Source organism: Corvus moneduloides, chromosome 5 (assembly GCF_009650955.1).
Source record: "Corvus moneduloides isolate bCorMon1 chromosome 5, bCorMon1.pri, whole genome shotgun sequence".
Classification (NCBI taxonomy): domain Eukaryota; kingdom Metazoa; phylum Chordata; class Aves; order Passeriformes; family Corvidae; genus Corvus; species Corvus moneduloides.
The window spans coordinates 23,096,336-23,113,740 of record NC_045480.1 but is presented as its reverse complement, the minus strand read 5'-3'; the positions used below and the strand labels follow the sequence as shown (position 1 = coordinate 23,113,740).

Here is a 17,405-nt window from a genome sequence, read left to right as displayed (position 1 = left end):
AGGTTCTTCCCACCAAACAGGCAAAATTTATGAAAAAAAAAGGTCCTCCAAGAAGAGAAAGTCACAACACTCATTTTGAAGAAAGATATTTCAAGTAACATGAATAGAGAGATCAGTATGAACTTCTTTTAAGTTTCTTTGAATTTTGCTGCTGGTTTTACGTAAGTAAGTTATCACTGGCTTGCTGGGAGTCCTACTTTCAGTAAATTTTAGAATTGGGACCTATCAACACTTTAGAAATGCATTATATAAATGGCAGATCTATTGCAATGTATAAATATAGATCAAGTCCTGTATTGCTGAAGAAGGGTGAAAGGAAAGCTGAGATCACATTTCACAGTGGCAGTGGTGGGAGGGATGAACATTTTCCTGTATTTTATCACATGTTCTAAAGCATAGCAACAATCCTTCCCACTCCTCAAAACTGGTAACTGCTGTAGTGAACTGCTTTCCTATCTTCTGCTGATCTTGTTAAGTTAGCTACTTACTCTTGCAACATTACTTGCTGAGGAGACAACGAGGTGATTATTGGAGGGGACATTTGTTCAGGATAGAAGTCAGTCTTCGATGGTTCACTTCCTGGCTCTACTTTGATTGTTTTCTTCACTATGGGCTTCTCATAAGACTCAATGACAGGCACTGTACAGGAGAGGGTAGGAGAGGTGAGACAACACATAAAAAATATGAAGAGTTATGGAAATAAAAAATATACATAAAAATCTCTAGTTAAAAAGAGAAACTCATCAGTTCTATATTCACCGTGACAATTTATACTAAATAAAAAATCTTTCAGTTTTAGTTATCTCCTGATGAACTATGATTCAAAACATTTCTATTAATTTTCATCAGTCTGATGTTTTTATCAGTCCAAATCTCGGTAAATAAATAGTTTATGTAGATACAAAAGAGCAATGAAGCTGGTTAAGGGTCTGGAGCACAAGTCTTGTGAGGAGCAGCTGAGGGAGCTGGGGTTGTTTAGCCTGGAGAAAAGGAGGCTCAGAGGAGACCGTATCACTCTCTACAATTGCCTGAAAGGAGGCTGTAGCCAGGTAGGGGTCAGTCTCTTCTCACAGACAACTAGAGAGAAGATAAGAGGAAATGGCTTTAAGGTGCACCAGGGGAGGTTTAGTTTGGACATTGGGAAGAATTTCTTCCCAGAAAGGGTGATTAGACATTGGAATGGGCTTCCCAAGGAGGTGATGGAGTCACCATCCCTGGAGGTGCTCAAGAAAGACTGGATGGGGCACTCAGTGCCATGGTCTGGCTGACAGGGTGGTGCTCGGTCACAGGCTGGACTAAATGATCTCAGAGGCCTTTTCAACCGAATTGATTCTGTGATCCTATGACCTTGGAAGTCTGGTAAAATATTTACACAAAAAATTCTATGCCTGTTTATTTCAGAAGAACAGGAATTATGTTCCATTTCCTAAAATGCACACAACCCACAGAAACCAAGTGCTTGGGTATTGTGTTATTTTGTCAGGATGAGACAGCATAAAAAGAAATTCTGACAACACCAACCTTGCATGCTACTTGGAGTTTCCATCTCATCTGCAAGAACTGTGGACACCATGATGGGCTGCTGGAGATGGGGAGCATACATGAAAGGAACTGGCTGGACCACAACAGGCTGTATAACTGGGAGTATCCCAGGGCTTCTCAGTCCATGGCGTGAAAGAGCAGCGGCCATTACAGGTGGGATTGTTACTGGCATAGAAAGAGGCGGTACTCCTGGGGGCGACGGTGTGAATTTACTGAGAGGTGAGCTGGGTGAGGACAGAGTCAATCCAGGTGAACTTCTCCTATGCACAGTCTGAAATTTTAGTGGGGAAGGAGAACTTCCAGTTGAAGGTGGTGAACTCCGTTTATTTACCGTAAGGTCTACTGGCTCCATCTGGATTCCATTTGATAGTCCTTCAGGGTTTGAGTAGAATTTATTGTGCAACATACTTGGTGTAGAATAAATGACGCCGTATTTGTTTGGCTTCATTTGGTCCATGTAATTGGATGGGTATGACTGTCAGAAGGAGTGGAAAAGAAATACAGAAAATCAAATAATAAATCAACCCATACACACAGCTACTGCTGAAAAAGAAAGGCGGCCAATAAAACTGAGGCAAAATGAAAAAGTTTCAAGAAAGCACTTTAATGTACTTTCTAAATAAAAGTGAGTTAAATAAAGCCTCAGATTCCAAGTTCTGACTCACTAACTGTTTCAGAAGCAATGTAAAACAGATTATGAAAACAAATCTTCAAGGCTTATTCAACTACTTTCCTCCCTTTAAAATTGCTGTCACATATTAAGCAGTACATTTCTTAACTGACCCGGGAGATACATCTGCTATGGCAAGCATGTAACTATATACTGAGAATCATCAATTCTGGCAAGAGGGGAGTTCAACTGGGCTTACAACTGCAAGTAATGGGTCCCAATCAACTGCTAAAGTAATTGAAAAACAATCATCACTAAAGCAAGAAATTAAGTATCTGAACCGTACAATCAATATAAAATACACAGCTGAATTATGTAAGTAATGGGTGAGAAACTCAAAAGTGCAAAAGGTAAAATCTAAACCTTTCCAAACAATTTTTTGAGATATAAAGCAGCTAACTAGCCAGTCTATAGTTTTGGAAGATGAGTACAAGGATAAACTTTTGGTGTGTTGGAAGAATATTCCTGTTAGTGGTAGCTAGCAGCTCCCATTAAAATATAAACCCCAAAGCTAATCTTGACCTATGTGATGATCTCCACATTTTAGTAACAATTTTTACATATATATCTATTATGTAAGTAACACACATATATATGGTGATTTTTGTAAACCACAAAGTATTAACATTCACTGCAGAGTGCAGTATCATTAAACAAATATCCAGATTGATACTGCATTTAAAAACTGTTGAAAACTAAGGTTGTTTACCAACAGCTATCTCACAGTGGAGACTGATGTGCTGCTCCAACGCAGCAGAGAGACACAGAAAATGCAAAGCACACAAATTTTTAGTCCTGTTGTCAACCTTTTGAAATAAAGTGGTATCTTTGGATTTTAGGTAAGTGAACTAATATTAAGAAACTAATTAATTCGTTGGCACCAAAATATTTTGATGAGTGGGATTTGAAAAATGCTCAAAATGGTAGAAAGTAAACCAGATCAGAAATATAAAACTACTGTATTTTTATAAAATTATTTCCATAACATTTCAATTATTTTTCTTCCTGGGCTGAAGAATCTTCCTGGTTTCTTACCTCTGTCTTCCCTGTGAGGGAACACTTAGTTCATTTTAAATGTCAATGTTAATTGGAGGTATTTTTGCAAATTACACAAATGTAATTTTCTTCTTTTCAGTTACAGTTTGAAACACTGAGTTTAGAAAATATTACATTTTCCTCCCGCATTCATAGCACTGTGATAAAACAACAACGCTGAGTCACTCGGTTTATAGAACATTCAAATAAAGCAGCACACACAATGGTGATTAATCTTCAAACATTTAAATCTCTGAAAGCTATATATTTACTTTATGACTATTCTTACTAATTCCATCTACAGAAACATTCATCTTGATGGTAATTGGCTCATCAGAATTTTATGAAATGCCATTATTGCAAGAAGTGCTGTCTGTAGACTTGCCAGCACGGCTGAGCCAAGCAATGAAATTATTAGCATTCTAAGTGAAGTAGACCACTAAATATTGATATAACTTAGTATTTAACAGCATTTAGTGTCAATTAAATCTGATCAAATTATGGGCATAGCCCAAAAATCTAAATTTTAACAGGTAAGAACCATTAAATACCTCTGTTAAAACTCCTGTTATTGGTTTACAGTACAAAGTTCACCCAGCTTCAACAAGCTGTAAACATTCCACCATTAAGCATCAGTGCATTTTACAGTGCTGCAGACTTGTCAGGGATGATCACAATGTCATTCCCTATGAACTTTTCTTCCACTGCAAGAATGTTAAAAAGGAAAAAGCCTGTGCAATTTACACCTCTAGGAATTAATCTATTTAAGAACGAAGCATCTCTACCTGTAACCTTTCTATATAAAGTTATCCTCGTTCAACTCTTCAAAGGTGTGTGTCTGTGTTGAAAAAAATACCCCACTATTAAAATGTTGTACACTAAACTCTAAAGTAGAAACTCTAAAGTAGAAATATTAAGTAACATATATTTAGATAAGCAAATAATACTTTCCACGAATTAGGAAGAAAATAATGATGTTTTAAAGAAGTGATTATTTTAGGAACTTGGTATTTTACCCCATATGCCTCACATTATCTTCCATAGAAGGTTTTCATTGTTGTAATTAAGCCAGCACAGACTTAATATCAGCTGTTTTTTCTGTCAGTTTTTGAATAATTTTCCTAAACTTTTCTTTCTTCTGCTGTTTTAACTGCTACTCTATCTGAACTGCAGATGAAGTTGCCATAGAAAAATGTGGTGTGACAAATTATGATGTGTTTGGGGAAAAAAAAGAATGAAAAAGTTGAGAAGGATGCTAGGACAATGAAAAGGAGAGTATCTGCTGTGAATCAGACACTGGTGAAAAACAGTTTTGCTTCCCTACAAATGAAGTCTTGTGGAAACCCTGTTCATTTGGAGTAAGTCACACTCAGATCTATCCTGGCACTGCAGTTAAGCTTCCTGTATCTTTTAGCATAGCAGAGTTTCAGTTTCTAGCTCCCTGGGATACAGCAATTGCCATTAGGTTGATGTGAAACACTGCTTTCAAATTTGGTGTCTATTTTCCCTCCTTTGCCAGGGAAACAGACAGTACCCCTTGGGGAATATGGGATGGGAGAGTAAGGATGACTTCACAATCTCTCTCAGTAAATAGGAAGCATTAACTACAGCAAAGAAACAAACAAAAAAAAGCCCAACTTTTACTTCTGTTTAGTTTTCTAAATGCCATCAAGTGCAGGAAGCAGGAGCATGGTTCACGGCTGACAAGGGCAGTCTTTTCTCACCTGTCCTACAGTTTATGCAACGTATTCTGGTGGAACAATGGAAAATTAGATATCGTTGCTCTGTTTGCCTAAAATATTTAAGGTGATACATTTTCCTTGAATTTCTTCTGTGGGAATTAACAGCATATGCATGAGTTTGGTCTGACTTGGACTGAAAAAACTTGGACTGAAAAAACCCCAACAAATTCCCACTTTCCTGTAACTTCTGCTTTCCTAGACATCCCTATGCAGAACAGTATGTCACGACAGCAGATCATTATAAGGATGCGAGATTGTATTTCAACATATATCCCCTTATAGTCCCCATCTAGCTCTTTCTATGTTTGATATCATCACTTTCCCTCTTCAGGCCTTACCAAGCAATTAATTTCCCTTTCCTTGCTGTTTGTCCATAATAAAACCCAGAGTAGTGAAGCTAAAAAGAAACTAGAAAATAAATCAAAGGAACTAATTTTGAGTCATATCCATGTGGCTCATCCAATTAAAACAAAAAAATCCCAAAGAAGAATCACCATGCTTTTCCTCTTGTCAATCTGTCAAGCATATAGATAGCCCAAACATTTCACATGCACTCCTATCACCTCCAAAAAGACTGCAGCTTTCACAAGGAGACATTATCAAGCACCACTCTGAAATAATCTGCCAAATTCTGCTACACCAAACATCTTAAAAGCTACACAACTGTATGAATTTAAAATTTAGCCCGCCTCTTGAAAAAACAGGTAAGAAATATTAAGTACTTCTGTTAAAACTCCTGTTATTGGTTTACAGTACAAAGTTCACCCAGCTTCAACAAACTGTAAACATTCCACCACTCAGCATCAGTGCGTTTACAGTGCTGCAGACTTGTCAGGGGTGATCACAATGTCATTGCCTATGAACTTTTCTTCCATTGCAAGAATGCTAAAAAGGAAAAGCCTGTGCAATTTACATCTCTGAGAATGCTTCTGGCCAACAAGTCTATTTTAAAGAACAAGCATCCATCGGTGTAACCTAATCCTAAGAATACCAGGTGGAAACTGGAGGAATAACTGTCTGCATGCTCATATAGTTTATGCATTCTTTGATGGGGGAGCAATTACCATTGTGATTGATTTTGGTGCACACCAGCCTGCAAAAGGGTAGAAATGCTGCTGGAGACTGGGACAACTGGTCTCCTGAGACTGTGAGAAGCTTCCAGGTAGATTTCCCCTTCCCAGGAGGGAGGCCAGCAGAGTATGCCCACAGCAAACACTGGAACACTCACTTTTGGATGGGTGAGTAAAAATGCCAAGATTCAGTCACATACAAAGTTAAAACCCTGAAGTACTTCCACAGGTGCTTTGTTCCTTTGTAGTTGTGCATTCTGCAAGGCCAAAGACTGTAAACATTTCTAGCTGAACCTGCTTATAAATATACATTATAACCCTTTAGACCTGATTATATTATATGCTGTATTGGCAATACTTAGGTACTGTATTATCAATAAATCTAATCATAATGACCCACATAATCAGCATCATACTTCTTGTGCCTGACCAAGTCTTCTCTCTACTATTCTGCTACACAGATTAAAAACTCTTTATTCCAATTCAAACAAAAAAGCAACTTGTTTCACCAAATGCTAACTAGTATTTCTCCAAATGTTTAAAAAGTCCTCACAGCAAATAGGTAGTCTTTTAGGTAGGACTCAGATGACTTTGTCAGTGTTCATTAAGAACTATCATAATATATGTTCAATAATCCATTTCAATAAATGGCATGAGCTGTTGGTAGAGTGATGAAATAGTGTGGGTGCGAGCTTCAGTCACCTGAGAAGTATAGTTAATCCTTTCAGCCACACACCCTGAAACACAGTGGTGTCAAAACTACTAGTTTCCTTCTCCCCCTCCAACTACCATGATGTTTTAAAGAGAGACAGACTTTACACCTACAGTGTATGTTCAAATAGAAGAGTGAGTTATTCCTAAGGGGCTTAATTTAATTTGGCCTCTAACGATACTATCAGAAAGAAAGATGCAATACAAATAATCCAGATTTTGGATTTTTGGGTTCTGTCAGCCTGTACTGCTATGCTTAGCACCTCACAACATCACACTAACATTTTCTCTCCCATTTCACCTTCTCAAAAGGTGGTCAAGAAAACTAACTTACTCAGTGGCTGCTATCCTATCCTATGTTCTCTTCATATCACAATATCTCCCCTTAGAGGTGTCTCCAGAGCAGTTTTGGTTGTGGAATCAGGGCTCCAAGGAAGCCACAAGACCAAGAAGAGCGGAGAGCTCGAGGGCTTGGGGCTAAGCAGCCTATGCGTGTACAGAAGCTGAAACATGTGCTCCTCAGCCTGAGGGAAAACAAAGTAGTCTCCAATGAGGGAAACCTCACTCAGAAACCATACTTTCCTCTGGACTTTCTGCTTTTTCTTTTCTGCTTTTTTTTTCCCTTATACAGTGGTGAAAAGAAAAACATACAGATGTGGTAAAATGCTCCAAGTAGTCTTTAACAGCTGGTCAGAGTGACTACACTTGACTTACGAGAAGACTCCAGAGGTCCAACCCATGGAAGGCACCACATCACTAGGAGAAGGATATGGTACAGAATAACCAATATTTGGAACCCCAGTCTTGAAACGCACTTGCCTCAGAAATGCTCCCTTGTTCTTCCCACTGCAGTTTTTCCTTCATCTGCTGGTCTGGGAAAGACTGCTTGCTCCTCTCCTGGTGGAGGGACTGACTCTGCCCATCTGGCAGAAGCACACAACTGTTTGGGGCATTTGTGTGTCTTGTGCAGAACCCCAAACCATTGCAGAACCTTCTTTGGGAGATGAAGGCAGACGTGCACAAAAGGCGGCCCAAAAGACAGTAGTGACACTTCTTTTGTAAAACCAGCCTATTTTCTGCTTTCAATGGACACCATTAGATAATCTTAGATTACAGCAGATAATCACCACTAATCTTAATATGGTTACACAATAACCATGATTAAAGTGACAGACAGGCTGGCCAACACAAAGGTTCCTTTTTGACCCAAATATTGGAATTAATCACACTCGTACCTTCAGTGACAGTTAGTTTTCTATCATTACTCTCCAGCAAATAAACCCCAGGAAAGTCAAACTGTAATTTTAAAATGCATATAAACTTAGCTCCCGGAAGTGTTACTAATAGCACTGAAGAAATCCGACTGCTTACAGATGCATTTAAATTTATGAAAATTACTCTTTATTTTAAATAGAACAGGAAGCAAACTTTCCATTGAAAGATGCCATTCAGAGCACAAGTTTAATATACTCTTGAGTTATGTACACTGACTTCACCCTTTTAATGGATCAGCCTTTCTAGGGGTGTGGTTTCATATTACACTTCATCTGTTATTGCAGGCTACTGCTGAAAGTGGAGGTCCTATTTTCTCATCCTCCCCCTCCGCTTGCTCTAATATTGAGCAGCTGCCCAGTATGAGTCAGATCAGCTTCATGATCTAACAAAAAAATTAGTGTTTTTGGTGGGTTAGCAATTCTGACCATTCAGTGAGCTGATCCAAAGGTTCCAAATCATTCTAGGACCACACAGTTCTTCAGTCACACAAAAGAGACACAAAGCTGGCAAGGAGAGAGCAAAGTCAAAACCTTTCCTTTCAGCAGCAGCCTGTATCATCACAACTGTCATTGTACTGCTCCCACCTACATGTTCCTGCTGCTGTGGCTTAGCAGACTCTTCTCTGAGATGACCCTATACTCTAAGTTCATGGAAAACTAACCCAATTTTAAAGAAGTGTCTCCTCTTCCCCCTTTTTCCCCACATTCCTTCTCCACTGCCCTAGTTCTCATCTGTTCACATGGTAAAGTAGTGCAACCAGTTTACCCAGCAAAAAGCCATTGGTGGGTTGGGTTTTTGCAGGATTAATTTTCTGCTGTTTAGAGCATGGGCACCTGCTATCACAACCAAGAGAAAAAGAGAAAAAGGCACAGCAGGAAGTTGTCCACCTAGTTCAAGGGTGTAACATTGAAACCACAGGCTACGGACACTTCACCATGAAGCATGGCAACTTAATTTCAACCCACCTCCATCAGCAGCATGAGCTACAGAGATGATATTTACAAAGCAGCGGCTCAGGAATACTCAGATGCTCTCTCCTCTGATAAGCAACGGGTCAGGTCATTTAAGGCAATAAATTAATAAAGTACAGAAAGTTTTCCTAGAATGTGAATCTGATTGCACTAAGAACAAAATATAGCTTCACATCCTTTCCTAAGCTAGTCCACAGCTTAATTACATCTCATTATGAATTTAAAGGTGGAAAAACTAAAGAGTCATCTTTAGGGCCAATGTATTTCAAAAGTCTTACCACTGAAACAGGCTCCATGGCTTCTTGCTTGATAGGGACTGGGTCAAACATTAGCATCTTTTTTATTCACCTGTTCTGATACCTCTGATGTTCTGTCCTGCTGGGGAAAGACAAGGTGTGAGAAAGCCACAGGAAACACCCTTATCAATTTTCTGAATTGTAGAGAACTTACCATTTTGTCAGATTAATGTGAATATTTATCCATCTCTAACAGATTTTTTAATCTTCGACTGAATTTATCGCAATTTTTTTCCTTCTAAATTGCTATTCAAACAAAGGGGCATCTGCTCACTTTAATGCAAGCTAATTTGAATTTTTGTTGTGCATGTCAGGACACTAAGACCACAGAATTTTCACTTTCATTAGCTGTCAAGTGTTTTAACACATCACAGTTTAGACCAGGCATTTCTCATCAGCATTAAAACCTCAGAATAATCTTGTTTATACAAGTGAACTGATTCTGGAGAGGATCTCTCTTTCCTAAGAATATTAAGAGAAACACTCAATAGATATCACATACAGTGACACTGATATCAATGCAAAAAAAAAAGATTTAAATTCAAGACTAACTTGGACTACATTCAACATGCTGCAATGACTTAACAGAAAAAATGCATCAGTAATTATGACATAATAGATTTACTGAGAATTCAACAACTATTTGTGCTAACTGTGCAAAATAAAAGCACTTTAAAAAATCTGTTTGCATTCTGTGCAGCTTCAGGGCTTTTTTTTTTTTTCAGTGTTAAACCTTACTTGTCCAACCTCTAAAAGCCTGAAATAAAAGTATTTAGTGTAAAGCATGTCATAACTATCATACTACACATTTGCCATACCTCTTCTGGGTAAAGCCATAAGGGTACACAGAGAAACTACAGGAAAGCAAAGGGAAGTTGTTCGCAATGACATTTAGATGGTGCCAAGCTGTTCACAAATCACTCGAGGTTATACATTATATGACTGATGTCAAAGGGGCAAGTTCTGACCGGACACCATAAATTTCACAGCCCTGCCTGGAAGTGGTACGACCTCTTTTAAGATGCGAGGACAAAAGTAAATGACACAAATTCAATTTGGCCAGTAGATGGCACTGGAAAGAAGCGAATACAGCCAGATTCCACCATCTGCAATTCACCCCACAGGACAGGCTGGAGGCTCACCAACAGGTTCGTAGATGTGGCCGGCAAATTCTCCCAGAAATGTAAATGAACATTTTAAGATGCACCTGCTCAAATTAAAACAGTTCTAATAAGCCTGCACTAATGAGCAATCTTGCAGTTAACATGTGTTTATAGATCAAAATTTGTTAAGAGCTTCCAGAGAAAGATGGCATGAGTTACAAGCCAACCATTAGTTATTCAGGTACATAAACAAAGTTTAAAGACTTTTGGAAATCTATTACAACAGTGTGCATTTTGAATAATGGAAACAAGCAAGCAGCAGAAGTAAATTATAGTATCTTCATAATTCATCTTACAAAAGGTGAAGGCCTGACAAAAACAAATCACAAAACTAAAGTGAAACAAATAACGCAGCTTAATGTAATTTCCAGTTTAAACATAGTATGTAGTTTTCATTTGGGAGCAGTCATGTAAGATGGCACTATTTGCTAAAAGTTGTGATAATTCCGTAAATACCTTAAGTATGTTTGTGAGAAGGTTATTAATAATACTACTTTCTTTGGATGGTTATCTTTTACATAACCATTATCTAAGTTATCTTTTTCAGGTTTTCAACATTTCACATAGCTAGAACTAACATTTCAGAATACTGACTTCCCAGAAATACATCCACATATCTATGCATCATTCATATTCTCACACATTCATCCACATTGTGAAAACAGAAAAGTTGTACTTTTAGACATGAAAAATGTTTACAGTAAAATGTAGCCACTCAGAGCTCCTACATAAGAATTTGGAACTAATTCCTTTCAGGTTTCCAGAAACTTTTGATTTTTAGTTTGTATGTGCATAGATAAAGTGACACACCAATGTGTACTTTAGTGAAGGAATAAAGGAAGGAAGAAAGGAGAAAAGATAGGGAAGAAAGAAGAGGAAGGGGAGAAACAGAGAAAAAAGAGAAGGAAGGGAAGGGAAGGGAAGGGAAGGGAAGGGAAGGGAAGGGAAGGGAAGGGAAGGGAAGGGGAAGGGAAGGGAAGGGAAGGGGAAGGGAAGGGAAGGGAAGGGAAGGGAAGGGAAGGGGGAGGGAAGGGAAGGGAAGGGAAGGGAAGGGAAGGGAAGGGAAGGGAAGGGAAGGGAAGGGAAGGGAAGGGAAGGGAAGGGAAGGGAAGGGAAGGGAAGGGAAGGGAAGGGAAGGGAAGGGAAGGGAAGAAGAAAAGTTTGTTCTAAGTAACTGCAATGATGCTCACTCATCCTTTCTGTAATTTTTTTAAACTGTATTTTCTTCAGTTTAAGAGTCACTCCTTCTCACCTTTTACTCCAAGAAAGTGTGTGAAAAGACACTTGATACACATTTCACATGTCACGCTACATATTTCCGTGTTTCCTGAGATAGCTCTAAATTACTGTACAGGAATTAAGCTGACATAGACAACAGGAAGTGTACTACTCTGAACAGAAGTGAAAAGTAATTCTCAATCTTTCCCAAGTGCAGTCATCTAAGAACAGCAAAGGAAAACTTTACTTTTATGTAAGTTACTATGCTTCATCAGAGTATAGGAATCAATCAATCTTCATCACCTTACTCTTAAGCAGAAGGTTTCTTTTCCCCTTTTGATAGTGACTGGAAACCAATTTTCAAGAAAGGAAAATTAATTAAGATGTAACACTTGGTTCTGTAGGATTGCTACAAAGTCAGTGTAAGTCAGCTTTGGATCTGGCATTTAAAATTTAGCTCAAAAGGATGCTTTTCTGAGGCTGCAAATAAACTCACAAAAACCTGCTCTTTGTATTTAAAAATGATGCTCCAAATTGATAGCCTGGACCACACTCATGAGCAAATATGTGCATGTACACTCACACACGAATAAAGCATGGTACTTCCATTAAAAAGCAGATAGTTTTTCCCAGTATATTTGTAAAATCATGCCTACTAACTCAAAACTTTTCAGTCTTTCTCTCCTAAACATTTGAGAAGGGGGCAATAGGGAAGGTAAACAGTCTTGCCTGTTTCTATTACAGAGGAATGAAAAAACAGTTGGGTTCTACTTTACAGAGTGATTTCAGAATGTACTTGTTTGAAGGCCTGCAAATTGTTTAGTACTTACAAATAATTTCTGGAAAATCAAAATACCATCTCTCATTCTTGAGGTGCCCTGGAAAACCCGATGAGGTGACAACAATATATTAACGTTAAATGTATTAAAAAATAAGAACCTTTGCCTTTCACTGTATTAGGTAAGCTATTTTGCATTAAAGGGTTTTCTCATGTGAGGTAAAAGAATTTAAAATGAATGTAATCTGAAACTAAATAATTAACTACAATCCAGTAAGCAAACATTCCACCCTCTCTTTTTTTTGCTCTCCCTCTTTTTTTCTGCTAACAAGCCACCCAGTTTTACTTTCTTGCCTCCTCCCATTCACTCCACCCTGTGGATCTCTGCCAAGTCAGTCCAACTTGTCCAAACAGGACACAGCTTTTGATAAGATTTTGCTCACACCCCGCACTTCAGAAAGACGAATGAAGCAACTGGGTTTTGCATGCAAATAAGGACAGGTGCAATGTAAAGTCCAGGCAAAGTCCCTCAGTATTCTCCTATCAGAAGTCCAGCGAAGACAGCAAGCCAGAAACACCACAAACTCTGCCCTTATGATCCAATATACAGCAAGGTATCCATTCCAGAAGGGAAATTCATTATTGTTAGAGCTCATTGCCTTGTCAGAATTAAAGACTTCTCAATATTAACTTCCTGACAGGCATATGGTTTATTGTTTCAGAGACATAATTAAGATTAAATGAAAGCTTAAAGGTACTTAGACGTGTATTCTGACAATAAGGGCTTGTAGGGATTATTTACCCTGGATGAAATGTGCAAAGTGGTTAAAAAATGCCCTCAGACTACACATCTGCACTGCAGAGCAGCTGGAAAAGGGCAACCACAGCGCAGCTACTCCCAGCAGCTCTGCACATCTACCTTCAAGGTCCACCAACTCCGCAGGCCTGTTATGAAATGAAAGGGTGGGGTGGAGGGCCAGTTTTGACTGCACATCCAACAACAAAGGTTTATTCTAGCATAAAGCCTGTGCTCTCAATAAATACCTGGAAAAGCAGTCAGTGACTGACTTTTGTTGCAGACAGGGGGGTGGTGACCATACATTCTGCCCCTCTTCACTCTGCCTGAGAACATATATAGGGTTTATTTCCTCAGTCTTTGTGCTGGAGGAAGCAAATGAATGCTGCCCCATGTACAGCAAGTCTTTGTCCTAGAAGCTTCAAGGTATGATTGTTATTGTCAGTATAATTACAGAATAATGCAATGGTATCTGCTAAATTAGCACTGCATGAGTGCCCTCTGCAAAGAACTGCAGCTCTTGCAGCACTGTCTGAATCCAGGAGCCAACATTAAGTCCCATTGCAAAAGCTCTTCAGTCCAAGCACTTTGGGACTCTTTGGGTTGCTCTGAACCTATGGCTTCTGTGAGCCTCAAGTCAAACTTCCTCTGATACAAGGGAGAAACAATAGTATCAGAAGATTCTCCACTGATGAAAACCAAAAGGGAAAGGAGGTTTTCCAAACCCAAGTGAGTAGTCTTCAATGGAACCTCTAAAGAGTTTGACAGAGAGGAACCAGTTTCTGAGACCAACATTCCCTGCAGAAGGTACAGAAACTGTTTTCCAGAGCTCATAACGTGTTTGCACTTTACTGTACCAGTTGCTCATCAAGACCTGAGTCAGCAAAAAAGTGTTTCTGAAGTTCCATTAACTTTAATGGGAAGTAAGCAAGTGCTTAACTGCACTTGACCCCAAAATAGCAGCAGGCAAAGAAGCTCTCCAGCTCAGCACAGCAGACTCAGCCAAATCAAGCAAGAGCAGTGGAAGGAACAAAGGTCTAGACACCGTGCTGTGGGAAGAGACCAGAGCAGCCAGACCGTAAGGAACAGAGCAGAAGGAAAATCATTAAGAAGCAGCACACCAAGAAAATATTCTACTGATCAACAGCTCTCTGTGTTTATTTGCTGGATTTCCACTGGATAACAATAATAATTGTTGAAACAGTTAGAATATTTTGTAAAAGAAAACAGTACCTAGGCAAAAATTTTCTCCTTGAAGTTTTATTGATAGGTATTAGGAAAAAGAGCATTTCTACACAATTCTGGTATTTAGTATTTCAACTACTTTTGCTTCTTAGCAAAGACTTGAAAATCTTTTATCTTTATCCTTTCAGGACTGCAAGCAGGCTGAAAAACTTGTGTTTTGCACTTGTGCATCATAACTTTGTTGATGTCACCTTGTTTGACCTAGAACTTCTTTGACATAATCATTTATCACCTGTGTAGCAGACTAATCAGTATTTCCATTAAAATTCTGATAATACTATTGCAGGATCTTTGAAGCCATACGCCTAGAAATGGCTTTCTTGTATCCAAAAATCTTGGGCAAAAATATTTTCAAAGTGCTTGTTAAGAAAATATCTTTACCAAGGAAAAACTGAGCCCATGTAAACCTTGTTCAATCTTCAGCTCTATAATTACTGAACCTAAGAGGAGAAAGAAAAGCTCTTGAGGCACCTCCATTAGACAATATTCTCCCTTATCAGGGCAGACTGCTGTCTGGTTTCCTGTCTCAAGCTACTTCTTAGAAGGAGAAACAGTCTAGTAAGGATAGAAGATCAGACTTTTGAAAACAAGTGAAGTATGTGGAATGGTATGATAATCTTTCTGTTCCAAACTGAACTTCATTTTTTTTTTGTTGTGTTTTTCTTAAGAGATTAATTTTTAAGATAATTTAAAAGGAGAAAGAGTAAACCTTTTTATTATGAGGGAAAAATGACAGAAAATACTGTTCTCTTATGTGAAGGGTTCTGCTATTTCAGGAAATGTGAGAAAGAGATTAAACATTTTTTATAGCATGGGAAAGAAGAAAGAAAATCTAATCCTAGAGAAAGGATGTATACATTTATGAATAATAGCCTAAATGATTAATTTGAACAAGGATCGGAATACAGGGCAAATGTTGATGAACTTCTATGTACCTATGGAAATGAAAATAAAAACTACCAGGGAGAAGAGGTGGACAGTGTAGTGGATAGAAATGTTACAGTGATCAGAGCAGCTTACTCTTTAAAAGTGGAAACTCTGTCATGTCTTCATGATCAAGTTAGTTTGTTGGTAACACACACTGACTGCATGACAGGCAGACCATGCGTTTGGTTGGAGGTTTTTTCCCTTCTGAGTTAGTTTACTATTTAAAACCTGTTGGAGCTTTGTCTTTCCATTTGGCTGATCTACACTTACACTTCCTTCCCCTGGGAGATATCACCTACGGCTACAAAACCCTCAAAGGAAGCTTTGGCATCAAGTGAATGCTTCATGGGAAAGAGTTAAATCTCTCCTAAAACCAGCTCTGCCAAACTTCATATTCTGGATTGGAAGCAACTAGCCTCAGAATGAAAACACAAAGATTTAATGCTGACAGCATAAAAGAACTCTAAAAGACTTCCTGTTAATGGTGTTAATTAATATTTAAAAGTTGGTTTACAAAAATTATTGTAATTTTAACCTCAGTTCCCTATTTTATAGAACTTCTGGCTACAAAAAGGTGTGAACCACAAAATTTACTGCATTTATTATACAGCAGTTTCCAATATTAAACACAGTTAAATGCCACTCTTTTCCTCTGTCTTTGGAAAAAAAAAAGATTAACTGTTTGAAATCTTGGGCAAATTAACAGTACAAGAATTAAAATATGTAATCGTGTTCTAATGGATAAACTCATCCACAGTGTTCTAAAACGAACAGAAAACCAACAAAACAAAAACAACTGAGAGCAACAAATTGAAATAATCAATAAACAACTTACCAAAACTGTGTAGCCAAATACTTCTTTTTATCTGGATTTCTGAACAGACAAAAAACAGTTTGCTGTAAGTATGTGCACATAATCCAATAAAAATTATTTTTTCACATATAATTAAGCTCTGAAAGAAGTTTAAAGTGTGTGTTTCAGATATTTCCTAAAGATACCTGCAATGATCTCACACAGCTAACCTGCAGCAACCAGAAAAGAGCAGGAGCTAAAAGACTACTTTAAAAACTATTGGGGGGAAGAGAGTAAAATGAAAAGGTGGAAGTATTTCTGTGTGTACAGAAGCCATACATATTCCAGCCCATAAGAGACAGAGAAGAGTAAACACTCCATCTCGCGTTTTCACCCAGGGCACACAGAGGTTAATGCAAGTCTTTCTCTCGATTTCAATGAACTTTGGCTTGGGTCCCTTAGCTCTTCTTCTGTCAGATCCAAAGCAATAGAAAGATTCGTGTTTTTCTCAATTTCCTCTCAATTTTCACTATATCTGCCTGCAACAGGGTGAGGGGGAAAGATAAATATAAAAACAGGAGTAAAACAATTACTGTTATGCCTACAGAAATGCAAAATGTGGGAGTACTTATTAATGCCAAAGATAAGTTAGACAGCGGTGCCTCATTTTCTTTATTACATCTGGAAGACAATGAATCTTTTAGTCTGTATAAGGAGAAAATACCTACTCCTTTTGAGATTTGGAAATACGAAGTGCTTATAGTGGGCCATTCAGGTTGAGTAACAGCCGAAGCCAAAACCCTCTCACAACTATGAGCCTACAGATGTGGACTTTTTTCTCACTTATACTCTTTATACATCAATGCAACTCTGTGACTTTAATGGAGCTATTCCAGATCAGCTGATGAGCAAGCGAGAGCAGAAAACTGGCTCACAACTTTCTGGAGACTTGAGCTCAAGTTTTCAGTGAACAGAGTGAAGCTCTCCAGTTCACCCCCTTACTATACTGGAGTCGAGGGCGCGCGTTAAAGGTTAACTTGGAAACCTCGTTATGACATAACATAGGCATCTTAAGCAATCCCGAGTGTGTAGAGACACGATAACTCATCGGGTGGGGATTGGGAGTTGAGGGGCAGTGACAAGGGGCCTGGACGAGGCTACCGAACTGCCAGA

General features: G+C 38.5%; 1 protein-coding gene across 6 annotated transcripts in view; it reads right to left on the bottom strand.

The window, feature by feature from the left end:
• The window catches only part of KLF3 (Kruppel like factor 3), a 29,986-nt gene that overhangs the window by 9,136 nt on the left and 3,445 nt on the right, over positions 1-17,405 (bottom strand). For 2 of the 6 annotated variants that reach the window (XM_032109540.1, XM_032109542.1), the window contains exons 2-5: positions 16,275-16,313; positions 9,295-9,391; positions 1,522-2,017; positions 489-639 (exon numbers count right to left, since the gene is read on the bottom strand). In XM_032109540.1, the coding sequence (XP_031965431.1) occupies positions 489-639; positions 1,522-2,017; positions 9,295-9,351 (704 nt within the window). In that variant the 5' untranslated portion in view covers positions 9,352-9,391; positions 16,275-16,313. Of the gene's footprint in view, positions 1-488; positions 640-1,521; positions 2,018-9,294; positions 9,395-13,515; positions 14,187-16,274; positions 16,314-17,405 lie in introns of those variants that run through there. The other 4 variants (XM_032109541.1, XM_032109544.1, XM_032109545.1 and 1 more) reach the window with 3 other exon arrangements.